Source organism: Panthera tigris, chromosome B1 (genome assembly GCF_018350195.1).
Source record: "Panthera tigris isolate Pti1 chromosome B1, P.tigris_Pti1_mat1.1, whole genome shotgun sequence".
NCBI classification, from domain to species: domain Eukaryota; kingdom Metazoa; phylum Chordata; class Mammalia; order Carnivora; family Felidae; genus Panthera; species Panthera tigris.
In genome coordinates this window covers 81,528,970-81,543,721 of record NC_056663.1, presented here as the reverse complement: position 1 = coordinate 81,543,721, position 14,752 = coordinate 81,528,970, and the positions used below count along the sequence as shown (strand labels likewise).

Below are 14,752 nucleotides of genomic sequence, written 5' to 3'. Positions count from 1 at the left end.
TGTGTATGGTAGTCCGTAACAGTGAGAAATAACTGTCAAAACAGTGGGGAGGGATGTGGGAGGGTTTTTTGGGGGTGTTTGTTTTACCCTCTCTTCCACAGAGACTGCTAGTTAGGCATTTATGATAGTGGCATTTGCGTTGCATTTCTCAGTACGTTTGTCTCCTATACTGAGAATATTCATCCTATATCAGCTACCTAACAACAATGCTTTGTCAATATTAGTGAAGGGCTCTTATCTGTATTTGTATCAAAAAGGGTATTTTTTTTCACGTTAAAAACCTTGTTAGCCCCATAAAAATTTTTTTTCAGGAGAACATTTAATATGGTTTCTGGGGGGAAAAAAGTGGTATTTTGTTGTCCCTTCTAAATGTCTTCAGTGTAGGATTCTGAAATCAGAGTTGTGCACCACTCCCAACTTACATGTTTTATAAGACTAATAACCTGCAATAACCATAAGTTGGGATATTTTATGTGATACCAAGCATCATTTGTTAAGAGCAATCTTTTAAGTGCTTTCACATAGTGTTATAATAATTTTGGTTTTGGACTACAAATGCTTTTCATAATGCCTCACTTCCTTTTTTCTTGCCAGCTGGAAGAATAACACTGAGGGTCATTGTTTGAGTACCTATTTTGAAAAGTTTGTATTCAGATCTGAAATATCTTCACATTTCTCTTTGTTTCCAGAAGTCTGTTACTAAACTCTACCTTCCCCCACCCAAGCCTTACAGCCTGTATCATTCTCAATGAAAAAGAAAGTAGGGAACCCCCCCCCCGCCAATTCTTGAAAATAATATACGAATTTAATCAGTAGTGTTTACACAAGTAACAGTTATACAAAGATTCTGTATTTCTTATTCTTAAACGTATTATAACTTATCACTTGCTTACATAAATCTGCTTATTAGTCATCTGATATGTTTTTATTTTTCTATAAAAGTCATCTCACGTTCACTTAGTTTTTAAAAAGGTTTTTTGAAATATTAGATGAAACACTTAAGTAGTTTGACAGAAATAAAGTTGAACATAAACAATTTTGTGATGAAAGATTTATCCTCTAAAATGAACTTCATGACATTCATTCATCGGATAATTTGTATGGTGTCCAGCTTTATTTTAATAACTAACAAATCTTCAGTTTTCAGGGAGTTGTAACTTACAATGAAAGCTTTTTTTGTAGCAATTCAAAAGTCATTTGATTTCTTTCTCTTCTAGTCTTTATGAAAACTAGACCAGCTTTTAAAAGGGTAATGGGTCCAGAAGTTACCATTACCATTCTGTTTATTACATAAATACTTAGGCTCCTTTGGTTGATTTTTTTTTTTCTCACTACATACTTTAGCGGATAGCTGTTGCTATGAAATATTGGTAATTTGCAATATTTCTGAAGTCACTATAACCTATAGGAAAACTATTTACTATTTTTAAATTAATTTTCTCATTTATTCAACAGAAATACTTGAGCTTTTATGATATGCTGCACACTGGTTTAGCCACTGGGCTGAACAGACAAGAAATCTCTGTCCTCGTGATGGAGTACTTTTTACTTGGGGAGGGAAAAGTACTGTCTGTGTGTAGAGAGAAAGAATATATAAATACATGTATACACACGATAAATACATACATAAACCATATATACACATACATATGAAATATATACTGTGCAGTATAGTGGAAAGAGCTAAAGAGAAAAATAAAGCAAATCACGAAAGAAAAAACCAAAACAGTGGGTGTATTTTTTGGTAGTATAAGCTAGAGAAGGCTCACTGAGAAACATTAAAGACTTGTAGTGAGCCTTGTAACTCACTAGGGGGAATAGCATTGCAGGCAGAGAGAATAGAAAAGGTCAAGGCCCTGAAGCAAGAACTGTCTGACATGTGCTCTAAGAACCACAAGAAGCCAAGGTGGTTGGATCAAAATGAACAAGAGCTGGAGTAGTTGGAGTTGAGATGAGAAAGTAGTATAAGCTAATCAGTACCTCATTTGTTATTTTAAGGACTTTGGCTTTTACTCAGAATGAGTAGAGAAGCTATTGCAGGACCTTAAGCAGAAGAGTGACATGATCTGGCTTACACTTCAAAAGGATCACCCTGGGGCACCTGGGTGGCTCAGGCAGTTTGGTTCTTGAACCCGGCATCAGGCTCTGTGCTGACAGCTCAGAACCTGGAGCCTGCTTTGGATTTTGTGTCTCCCTCTCTCTTCCTCTCCCCCACTCACATTCTGTCTCTCAAACAATGAATAAACATTAAAAAAATAAAAGGATCACCCTTACTTCTGTCATGAGAAGGAACTGTCAAGGGTTGGAGTAGAAGTAGGTAAAAGTAAAGCAGAGAGACCTGATAGGGAGCTATTAGAGTAATGCAGGTAAGAAATAATGATGGCCTAAACCAGAGTGAAGAGAAGTGGCCAGATTCATGAAGGTAAATTGTACAGAATTTGCTGCTGTGGCATGTAAAAGATAACTTCAAGGATTTGGGCTTAAGTAAATGGAAGACTGGAGTTGTCATTTAACAGAATGGGCAAGACTGCTAGAGAAGCACATTTTGGTTGGGACTTCTGGTGTTCAGTTTGGGAGATGTATATTAGACCTTCAGGAAGAGCTGTTGGGTAGTCAGGTAGATAAACAAGTTTACGGTTAGGAGAGGTGTCATGACTAGAGCTAGAAATTTGGGACTTAGCAACATATAAATAGGATTTAAAGCCATGAGATTAGAATAAAACACCTTAGAGAATGAATATAAATTTTTTTTTAATTTTTTTTTAGTGTTTATTTATTTTTGAGACAGAGAGAGACAGAGCATGAACAGGGAAGGGTCAGAGAGAGGGAGACACAGAATCCAAAGGAGGCTGCAGGCTCTGAGCTGTCAGCACAGAGCCCGACGCGGGGCTCAAACTCACGGACCGCAAGATCATGACCTGAGCCGAAATCGGACGCTTAACTGACTGAGCCACCCAGGCGCCCCAAGAATGAATATAAATTTAAAAAATGTGACAGTATTAGAGCACTCTTCAACTTTTAGAAGCCTAGAAGATAAGGAAAAGTGACCAGGAAAATAGGAGGAAAACTGGATCAGTACTATGTCCCAGAACCAAGTTAAGAAAGGGTTTCTGTATAGCAGGAAAAAGTCATATTTTGTGTTAGACGGAATAGGTTGTTCGAGTAAATTAGGAACTGTTAACTATTTGTTTTACCCATGTATAGAACAGTGGTGGACCTGACAAGCTATTCTGGTGGAATGATGAGCACTAAAGTCTGAAATGAATTCCAGAGAAAATACACAGACATTTGGAACACTGACTATAGCTATACAACTCTTCCAAATAGTCTTGCTATAAAAGGAAGGAGAGGGGCGCCTGGATGGCTAAGTTGGTTAAGCATCCTACCTACTGTTAATTTTGGCTCAAGTCATGATCTCACAGTTCATGGGTCCAGCCCTTCATTGAACTCTGCTCTGACAACGCAGAACCTGCTTGGGATACTCTCTCTCAAAATAAATAAGTAAACATTAAAAATAAGTGGAACGAGAAATAAAGCAATGGGGGAAGATGGGGTCAGATAATAGATTATTTGAATGCTGATGAAAATGAGCCAGTGGAATAATTGATGATATGAAGTACAGGAGAGAATTGTTAGAAAATTCCCCTTAGTAGATGTCTTTTAGTGTGCAAGTGTATTTTACTGTAGAAGTTTATATGGGATTGCCGGTTGGCTGGTTCACTTGAGATGACACTAACCAGCAAGGCTTTGCTTTTGTCTACCCATTTTCAGCTTTACGTGTGCAGGTGAAGAGTTGTATGTAACTAGGATTATAGTTTAGCATATAAATGATTAACGGTGGAATTTTAGCTGGGTACAGAGGGACATGAAGTTAGAAAAACTGAGGGACAGTGGTAATATGGTAGAATTAAGAGATAATGATAGTAGGTCTGGGGAATGGGGAGTTCAAAGGGTTGTTGGATTGTTGGGTACGAGAGGGGTAAACTGAAAAGACAGGAGTAGTAATTGAAGAATGGGGTATTTGAAAAGAAGGTTATAGAAGGATTGCAGTCATTGGTAATAATAAGGTCAAAGCGGGGTGCCTGGGTGGCTCAGTCGGTTGAGCATCTGACTTCGGCTCAGGTCATGATCTCACAGTCTGTAAGTTCGAGCTCCACATCAGACGCTGTGCTGACAGCTCAGGGCCTGGAGCCTGCTTTGGATTCTGTGTCTCCCCCTCTCTCTGCCCCTCCCCTGCTCATGCTCTGTCTCTCTCTGTCTCAAAAATAAATAAAAACATTTTTAAAAAATTAAAAAAAAATAAGGTCAAAGGTTTCACCAAAGGAATGAGGGTGAAAGACAAGATCACTGGAGGAGAGAGGTTACTGAACTAAGAGAACAGGCTGTTAATAGGAAGATCATCTATGAACATATTGAAATCAAGAGTTCTGACAGGATTTGTAAAAGAGTAAAATTTAGCCTAGGGCTGAAATGAGGATGGGAGGGAGTGATCTGATGGTTAGTAAATGGAAGCAGCTGGATGACCTGAGAGGCAAAAGCTGACTATAATGAGGAGGGAGAGATAAGATAGTCTGGGAGGAGCATGGAGCATAATCTCTTATCCCACTCCAAACCTAAAGGCACTGCAGAGTGAGAAAGAGGTGTACAAGGGAAAGCAGTCAGTCAAAACAAAATCAGAATTAACACAATCCTTGATAGAAAAGGCCAACAGAATGTCTTTTTTGATGGGTATTCTTTTGGCTTCAGGTTCTGCCATTACATACTGGAATAACCTGGAGTTTTAAGATAGTTTTCAGAATTATTTACTTTAATCACCATTCTGAGAAAATTGATGTCTGTCACTAAGCCCAACATGGTAGAAGATTTTTAAGTTCACTTTGAGCTTAGCTGCATAATTGATGGTACTGTTAAATATCAAGACTTACAGAAGCTTTAAAAGTGAGCACAATCTACATGTATGGTTCCTTGGTCTTTTCATTTTAATGCTATTAGCATAAATGTCATCTTGGACATATTACAAATTCTTAAAGAAATGGCAATTTGTAACTTTTCCCCTTAGTCAACATCAGGGTCACAACCTTAATAATTTCCTATTTCTGTTATTAACATCCTTAATAGATAAGACATGAAGTAATACTTAATTTGAGAGAGGGAGTAAACATCTTTATTATATGTATTACTTTTTCACATCAACTCTTTCTATTCTGTTTTATTGGACTGTACTCATACACTGGTATCAGTATTAATTACTGAGACATTATATCATTTTTTTCCATCTGTTAAATCTAGGTTCCCCCATTCCATTTGCTCTTTTTCCTTTTCCTAAGCCATTCTTTTTGCATAAGAACTTTTGGTTTGGCTTGTCTGGCTTAATGTTTTTTCCTTGAAATTGGATTAAATGTATAATTTGGGGGAAGGTTGAAATGTCTGATATTGACTATTCTGTATTGTAAAAACTGAGACTGTGTAATTTGATGAAGTCTTTTATGTTTTTAAGTTGTGATTTGAAAGTTTTCTCACATGTATACATTTTGTAAGATGATTCCTAGATATTTCCTTTTTTGTGACCAGTGTGCTTTTTCTTTCTTTATATAAATCTTCTGATTAGTAGTATATATGTAAAATTTTGTTTTCTCAACGTGACTAAGTCATTTCATTGATTTCACTAGGTTTTTTTTTTAGTAGTTCTAGATAATCATATCTGAATATAGTGATAATTTATGTTCTCTTCAACTTTTATGCCTATGATTCATTTCTCTTAACTAATTGCGTTGACTGTGCCATAATTTTGTTAACTTTTCTTTTAATAGAAAAGCTGGATATTCTTACTTAGAATTATGGCAGATAAATTAACGAGAATTGCTATTGTCAACCATGACAAATGTAAACCTAAGAAATGTCGGCAGGAGTGCAAAAAGAGTTGCCCTGTGGTTCGAATGGGTAAGCAGTTCTTTGGATCATTTAAAGATAAGAAAAAGTTTTAAAAAAATTGACTTCATAGTTCTCTAGGCATATACTTACTTTCTTTAAACTGTAAAAATAAGACCAGATTTTGTTCTAAATTTTTTATTGCTTTGTGACTAACCGGTCCTATTTTTGCTAATGGTAGAATAATGTATTATCAATATTTTTTAAAGTTCATTGGCTATAAAAGCAGAGTTTGTTACTAAGATTCTTACTGTTCTACAAAAGTTCTATAATTATTTAAGTCTTGGAGAGAGGACTACCAGTATATTTTGGTTTTGATAGTATTCTCATTTTAAAAAGCAAGAATAAATAGCTTAATAAGAATGACTAATTCATGAGGTTTTACTGTATATTTCCAAAATTAATTAATTTTCAAAATTAATTTAAAACAATTCAGAATTATTGGTAGTCTTTGAGGGCTATGTTATAATTGTTACTTTAACTGTACTAGTGAGGTGTACTTTTGAATCTTAAACTTTAGATGTCATCTATTATAGTCTGCCGTGCTATTTAGAAATTCTATTATTAATATCTGTAATGCCAAGTTTAATTTCTTGTGTATATTGGATGACTACATACCTTTTTGGAGCTTTACTGATTTAGCTAACATATTACATTCCTTTTTCTGGTGTACATTGCCATTTCCAAGGTATATTTTGTGAATTAAATATTCAGGTCATTCAGCTTAAAATAAAACTGTTTTAGGGGCACCTGACTGGTTCAGTCAAGAAAGCATGTGACTCTTGCTCTCAGGGTCCTGAGTTCAAGCCCCATGTTAAGGGTAGAGATTACTTAAATGAATAAATAAACTTTTTAAAAAATAACAAAACTGTTTTAGGTTTTACAAGCATATTTTCTTCCCAGTAGTAAATTAATATATATTAATTATAATTAATTCCCACATAGCACTGTTTTTTTAGGATATTATCTCAAATGTATTTCTTCCTGTGTTCTTTGTTTTTGAAAATCAGCTTCTGTATGGAGATTTGGAACCAGAATTACCTAAATAACAATGTTCAGAAAATTAGAATGGCAGGGAAAATGACTTAATTCCATCTTTTCTTTTGCCAGGAAAATTATGCATAGAGGTTACACCCCAGAGCAAAATAGCATGGATTTCTGAAACCCTTTGTATTGGTTGTGGTATTTGTATTAAGGTAAGTGATATTTTATTTATCGGATCACATTTGCAAGCTGAAAAAGAAGTCAGAAAATTCTGAATATGTTATAACTGGTTTTTCTAATTTTTTATTTTTTTAGAGAGAGAGAGAAAGCACAAGCAGAGAGGGAAGGAAGGAAGGAAGGAAGGAAGGAAGGAAGGAAGGAAGGAAGGAAGGAAGGAAGAAGAGAGAGACAGAGAGAGAGACTCTCAAGCAGGCTTCACGCCCAGCACAGAGCTCAACATGGGGCTCAATCCTATGACCCTGGATCATAACCTGAGCCGAAATCAAGAGTCAGACACTCAACCGACTGAGCCACCCAGGCATCCCCATTATAACTATTTTTAAAGAGGCAAAATATAAAGCGGCGAATAAAGAATATAAATTTAGGAGAATGGTATTCTAGCAAAAATCTAATATTGTTGCTTTTTTAATTAATTAAGCCACCCTATGTAAAAGTTATCCTTGCCACACTCAACTTTGGAAAGCTGTTTCCAACCAAAATTAATTTCTTTTTTCATCCTTTTTTTATTTCACCCTTTTATGAGAAGGACATTCTAGAGCATGTCTTTACAAGTACTTTTGGAAACGTAAATACAAAAAGTATGAGTCATGTTACCTGCAGTCTTTTCAAGTCTGTATTTAATTTTAAATCACATCTTTTAAACAGAAATGCACTCAGCCAAAATTTTTTAATTTAACGCAGTAATTTTTCAAAATACCTCAATTAGTTTTTGTTGCATTGAATGGTTTAGTTAAGGCTTTCAACTTTAAAATGATAGATTTCCAAACTTAGTTCATAAATAATATTTAAGAACCAGTGCATTATGTTTCTAATTTAGATATTTGTAGATAATTATTTTAAAAAGGAGCTTTTACCAGAGTATGGATACTACCCTGTTACTGATTCTCATAAGGTTTATGTGTATTTTACATTGGTTTCTGAATCCTTAATTAAGTATCCAAAAGAATTTCATTGGTATGAAAGTGTTTTCCCTCATTTTGAAAATATAAGCAAGAAACATTCCTTCCAAAAAACATTTACTAATCTCTTAAGTACCTGTCAGTGTTGGGGGTGCTGGAGATCTGATTTTGAACAATATATTCTACCCTATTTTCTTCTTCACTGATACAAAAAAATGAGATCTCAAATTTTGGGGTATACACTTCAGTGGCTGAAAGGATACTGATATGAGGAATCTGTGGTGGGGATAATAGCTACCCTCTGAACACTAAGGTACTAACAGTGCACCACGTACATGAAATAATATTCTAAACAGATGTTTATATTACTTACAGCCTATAACCATTTTATGTACATTGGTGGAATAACAGAAAATTCTGTAAATGGAGGTAACTCTATTGGCAGAAAACTATATTGTATACAGAATTAGTAGTTTGGGGGTGCCTGGGTGGCTCAGTTGGTTAAATGTCTGACTCTTGATATCAGTTCAGGTCACGATCACAGGGTCGCAGGACCAAGCCCCACATGGAGCCTGCTTAAGATTCTCTGTCTTAGGGTGCCTGGGTGGCTCAGTTGGTTAAACGTTCAACTCTTGGTTTCGACTCAGGTCATGATCTCATGGTTCTCAAGTTCAGGCCCCACATTGGGCTCTGTGCTGGCAGTATGGAGCCTGCTTGGGATTCTCTCTCCTTCTCTCTCTGCCTTTCCCCACTCGCTCTCAAAATAAATAAACTTTAAAAAAAAAAAAAAAAAGAGATTCTCTTTCCTTCTGTCAATGCCCCTCTCTCCTGCTTATACACTCTCTGTCTCTAAATTAAAATAAATATATATATGTATATTTTTTAAAAGAAATAATGGTTTTGGTTAGAAGGTGGTAATTACTTTGTTAGAATATAAGAGTTTTTGTTTTTTAATTTTCTGTGTTCTTAAACTTACTGAGAATTCACTGAAATCTTTACATACAAAGATTTTTGAATTGATCCCCTCAACTCTTTGAACAGTTCTGCTAAACAGATATCTAATCTGAGGTTATATTCTTTGAATGTATCTTTATAGTTGTCTGAGCAATGTTTGTAGTCATATTGATGCTCTTAAATGATCTTCCAGTTCTTGCCATTCTTATTCCTTGGATTTTTATTTGATTAATAATGAACTTTTCTTCGAGTTTTTCTATAAGTAAACTTTTTTTTAATGTGAATTTACTCAGTTGCAATATAAAGCATCTGTTTGATATGGGACGGTTAAAAACCACAATGGAAAGACATTAATGCTTGCTCTGTGCAGATACTATGCTAGCTGTTGGTGGGATGTAAATAGACCGAAATAAGTACCATCTGGAAAGGACTTAACCTTAAATCTGACTAAACATTAACCATAAAGACCTTAAAGGACTTTACAAAGTACAAAAAAAAAGCATACAAAGACAGGAAGAAGGAGGTAGTGAGAAAGCATCTGTCAACTGAATATGGAATGATATACTCAATAAACATGTTTTATCTTGCCTCTTAGCCGTATCTAATGTTAAAACACCCACACAAATAGCCCTCAATTTTTGTAAGGCTTTTCATTAAGTATTAAAATCTAGAAATATGCCAGTCACTAACGGAGATACAAAATTAGTTAAAATGATTCTTGCCTTCAAGGAATTTAACTTTCATTTTTTAAGTAGATATTTAAATGAAGCAGTATTTTACATCTTGTGGAAGTCCCACACTTGGGGTTTTTGGTTTTTTGTTTTTTTTTTTTGGTAATCTCTACACCCAGTGTGGGGCTTGAACTTAACCCTGAGAACAAGAGCCACATGCTCTTCTGACTGAATTAGTCAGGTACCCCGTAATTCCCCCATTTGGAAGATTGTTTATAAAAAATTCTTAATCTATCCGTTTTAGTCATATGTACATTTCTAGAAATTAACACAAAATTCTTTACTTTAAATAACAGAAATGTCCCTTTGGCGCCTTATCAATTGTCAATTTACCAAGCAATTTGGAAAAAGAAACAACACATCGATATTGTGCCAATGCCTTCAAACTTCACAGGTATATTTTCAAGTCAACATTCTTCTACTTTGATCAAGAGTAAAATACATTTGAAATTTTCAGAGAATGATAAAAATGGGAAGAAGTATTAACCATCCACTAAAGAGAAATGCAAAATTATAATGTATAGAATCGTACTGTATATGTCAGTGTTTCATTCTGGCTAACATTAGAATTACTTGGGTTTTTTTTAAAAAAAACTAATGCCTAGGTTTCAGCCCAGTTGAATTACATGATATCTCTAGATATTGAATCTAGACCTCAATAAGTTGAAAAAGCTCCCAGGTGATTCTGATATACAAGTGAGGTTGAGAATTACTGTTATTAATAATACTCATATCCCCAAAATAACTTTTAAGGAACTTGTTTTCTATTTTCTTTATTTACTAATCTCCTCTACAGAGACTATTACTCTGAACTTAAACATATATTGTTAAATCACAGGAGTGCTTTGAGGTTTTTAATCTGCTAAACACTGTTATTCTGAATCTGAGAGTCTAGATTTAACTAATAAAAAGGTATTTCTCAACCTGCCAGCTTTAAAGAGCCTACTGCAGCAGGGAGAATGAAGTGGAGTATTTCTGGTTGATGTGGCACTATTCTCCTTGTAAGTAAATGGCAGGACCAAAAAAAAAAAAAAAAAAAAAGACAGTGTGAGGTTGCACCTGCTATTTAATTTTGTATCAGAGCATTTGGTTATACATTAAAACTGAGCTTTATATGTAAAGGAGAATTACTTTAGAATGGACATGAATGAAAATTGAAAATAAAATTTAGAGTAATATTGGTCATGGATGCATTTCTAACAATTAACAGTTTAAGTTACTTTTGGCTGTTTTTTTTTCTAATAGCCAATAATATCTGGCATATATCTCTTAGCTTATTAATGGATGTGTGTGGAGTGCAAGTGCATTAAAATACATGATTATGGTATTATGTAGCTTTTTCTACCTAAATCCTAGTTTTATTTATTTATCCATTTTTGTATACCTAATGACAGGTTGCCTATCCCTCGTCCAGGTGAAGTTTTAGGATTAGTTGGAACTAATGGAATTGGAAAGTCAACTGCTCTAAAAATTTTAGCAGGAAAGCAAAAGCCAAACCTTGGAAAGTATGATGTATGTATACTACTTTATGAAAATGAATACTTAGGTCAGTTTTGTGAGACTTTGAAGGAAAGGATGTAATTTTTTTAATGTTCTTATTTTCAGTATCATTCATTAATGCTGAGAAATAATATATAGATGAAACTCCTTTTTAATTAAGATCTGTTAATGCTACTGATAAATATGAACTTTCTTAAACTGTTAATGAAGTTTTAAAAGCCAGAAGGCTTCTATTTGGATATACAGTTGACCCTTGAACAACGCGAGGGTTAGGGGTCATGACCCCCCTCCACACACAGTCGAAAATCTGTATATGACTTTTGACTCCCCAAAACTTAACTGTTAATACCCTTTGGTTGACCAGAAGCCTTACACCAGTAACATAAACAGTTACCTATCTTGTACGTGTATTATATACTATAATCTTAAGGTAAAGCAAGCTAGAGAAAAGAAGATGTTATCAATATTAAGTAAGTCATAAGGAAGAGAAAATAGATTTATGGTACTTGATTATAGTTATCAAAAAAAAATTCATCCATGTTGTTCAGGAGTCAACTGTGTAATAGTCCTCCTTTTTGCATTATTATGTATTATTAAATTCAGATAATTGTATTTCTAGGATCCACCTGATTGGCAAGAAATTTTGACTTACTTCCGTGGATCCGAATTGCAGAATTACTTTACCAAGATTCTAGAAGATGACCTAAAAGCCATTATCAAACCTCAGTATGTAGACCAGATTCCCAAGGCTGCAAAGGTCAGTTGCTCTTTAGGAGGAATTTATGTATTTTAGATATTTGTGGAGGTATAAAATATATATCAGACTAAACTTGTTTTGCTTTGTAACTTTTTAATATTGAAGGAAAATAGTAGTAACTATTTCTGATATATTATGATAGGGGACAGTGGGATCTATTTTGGACCGAAAGGATGAAACAAAGACACAAGCAATTGTATGTCAACAGCTTGGTAAGAGTTTGTTTTGTGTTCATGCTTTAATAGGCCCTGAACTTAACTCATAAAGATAGATACTTATATGGATTACTGAAATACAGGGGAAAATCTCTAGGAATTGTTGTATTCACTTTTTACATTAACAGTTTTCAACTGAAATATCATTCATACCCAGAATGATGTGCGATATATACATTTTGCCTAGAAGAGGTAAAAGAAAACTTAACAACATTGAACACAATGCCTCTATATTCTTTGTAGATTTAACCCATCTAAAAGAACGAAATGTTGAAGATCTTTCAGGAGGAGAGTTGCAGAGATTTGCTTGTGCTGTCGTTTGCATACAGAAGGCTGATATGTAGGTTGCTTTGCAAATTTTGTACGTCTTAATCTTTATTTTAGAGTTTTTATTTGTAATACTATTAAGGCATTGCTTTTGAGAGAAGTTAACAGAAATAGTATCTAAGGTTCTGCTTTTGAGCTAAGATGTTGAAACATTTATGCATGCATTGCCATTCCCTGTTATTCCCAAAGGGGGAGAGTAACTCATTTATTTAGATAAGTACTTCACAATTTATGGGTTACAGTGCTGTTTAATATGATCAGTTGCATATTACATAAACTCTGTACATAAAAGGATATTTTTTTAAACTTAAGCTCTCCAACCAGGCCAGCAAGGTTTTTAAATACCTCAAGTAAAACAGGTCTTTTAGATTACCCTAAATCAGGGTGGCATGTCATGTGAGAGAGAAAAGGGAAGAAGGAGTTTCCTTCCTACCTTCTAGTGCCTCTCTTTTCCCAGATATATTGCTCCCACCTTTTTCTACATTCCTACTCTGACATCCAGTGCAGGCTAGCCCTTTTCCACAAAGTGTTCTATAATTCTGTGCGGTGCCCTCCTTTTCAAAAACTCATTTGCTTTAATGCAATGGACTTTAATCAAGAGCAAAGCTGTCTGAATTACTTCAGACTTTATCAGAATATTTTTTCATGAGGCAGTAACACTTTGTACATTAGCTTAATCAGAGAGTCTCTCCCCAGGCTTGATAATGCAGCCCTGCTTTTGCAATTTTTTTTCTTTCTACTTCTGAACAGAATACAAAAGTTCTTACTCTTACGCAGTGGACTCCTCATTGGTGTAAGAGAGTATGGTTGTTGTTAAATCAGAAACTATATTACAGAGCTTTAAAATATCATGTAAGATAGAATTATATCCTATTTGTCTTACAAATCATTGTGTTTGCTTTTCTTTCTCATAGTTTCATGTTTGATGAACCTTCTAGTTACCTAGATGTCAAGCAGCGTTTAAAGGCTGCTATCACTATACGATCTCTCATAAATCCAGATAGGTGAGTATAGATTGGTGTGTCTGTCTTATTTTGTTTGGGGAGTTATACAGATTTCTAAAGATTAAACACTGGGGCCATCAATGTCATATGTATGTATGTTTTCTATCAGTTATTTAGAGCCACCACTGGTATTTACCTTCCTCTATCTAGAACAGATGTTCTTTATGCAAGACTTATTTACTACCTGCTATTTAATGCCTGTCTCCAGAGAGCGTAGGAATACTTTGGAATGATTTGAAAGTTCTGGCATCTGTGTACGGATTTCTGGGAGGCAGATTCTTAGCTTTTACCAGATTCTCAAATGAATATGTCACTCAAACACACAAAATTTACAGCATTATAAGGATCACCACAGTAACTGTGGTTATTTAGGGTCTTACTGAATTCCATAGTTTCTTAATAACCTGTTAAGTAATCACAGCACCCTGTAGTTATGCGATACTTTTGTAATTTTCAGTTTTTAAATCCATTCTCTCATTTGAGCCTCATAGCAATCTTGTGTGTTAGACTCTTTGGTAGTATTCCCATTTTGTAGATGAGGAAGATTAAGGTCAGATAAGGTAGTTATTTGTTCTAGGTTACAAATTTACTACATGGCAAAGCTGTGGGATTTTTTCTGTGTAGTATTTTTTGTGCCTCTCATTAATGACTAATTTAATCTCCAGCTGATATTACAGAATGCAAGAGAAATCCGTAGGGATCAAAAACCAAAGAAAGAACTATAAATTACAAAGAAGAGACTAGAATATGGCTTTCCTGAGGGGTGTTGCTCATCTGCAGTAAGGTCTTGGATTTTAACAACCACTTGTGAACAGGAAGCAAAGCGTTGTATTAGATTATCACATATAAAATGTCAGGACTCTCAAAAGAACTGCTTTCTCAGCAAAAAGGTGAAGATATCAAGGAAGCGTAGATCTCGCTCCTTGAAATGTATGGATGGCTCCCCTTCAAATATATGCATGGACCAGCAGCTCACATGGATGTGGAATTGAAATTTAGATAATCGGGATAATCTTCTTCACAGTGAGAAAGTAACATAAAAAGAGGGTCTCAGAATCTTTAGTCCTGTCCTATGGTACCTAGCAGAAGCAAATATAAAATCACTTTGCAGGGATATGCCTTCAACCCTGGTCACAGGATTCCTACAAGTAAAGACTCATGAGCTAAAATCCAGGGCTATAAATGATTAAGAGGAAAGCATCTGCAAAGGAGG

The 14,752-nt window shown here is 34.8% G+C and overlaps 1 protein-coding gene across 1 annotated transcript in view; it reads left to right on the top strand.

Annotated features, from left to right (window-relative positions):
- ABCE1 (ATP binding cassette subfamily E member 1) overlaps positions 1-14,752 on the top strand; it is a 32,252-nt gene that overhangs the window by 879 nt on the left and 16,621 nt on the right. Inside the window, exons 2-9 of the mRNA XM_007091771.3 lie at positions 5,811-5,940; positions 7,039-7,124; positions 10,033-10,130; positions 11,131-11,248; positions 11,856-11,993; positions 12,136-12,205; positions 12,452-12,548; positions 13,450-13,539. Of these exons, the coding sequence (XP_007091833.1) occupies positions 5,838-5,940; positions 7,039-7,124; positions 10,033-10,130; positions 11,131-11,248; positions 11,856-11,993; positions 12,136-12,205; positions 12,452-12,548; positions 13,450-13,539 (800 nt within the window). The 5' untranslated portion in view covers positions 5,811-5,837. The remainder of the gene's footprint in view (positions 1-5,810; positions 5,941-7,038; positions 7,125-10,032; positions 10,131-11,130; positions 11,249-11,855; positions 11,994-12,135; positions 12,206-12,451; positions 12,549-13,449; positions 13,540-14,752) is intronic.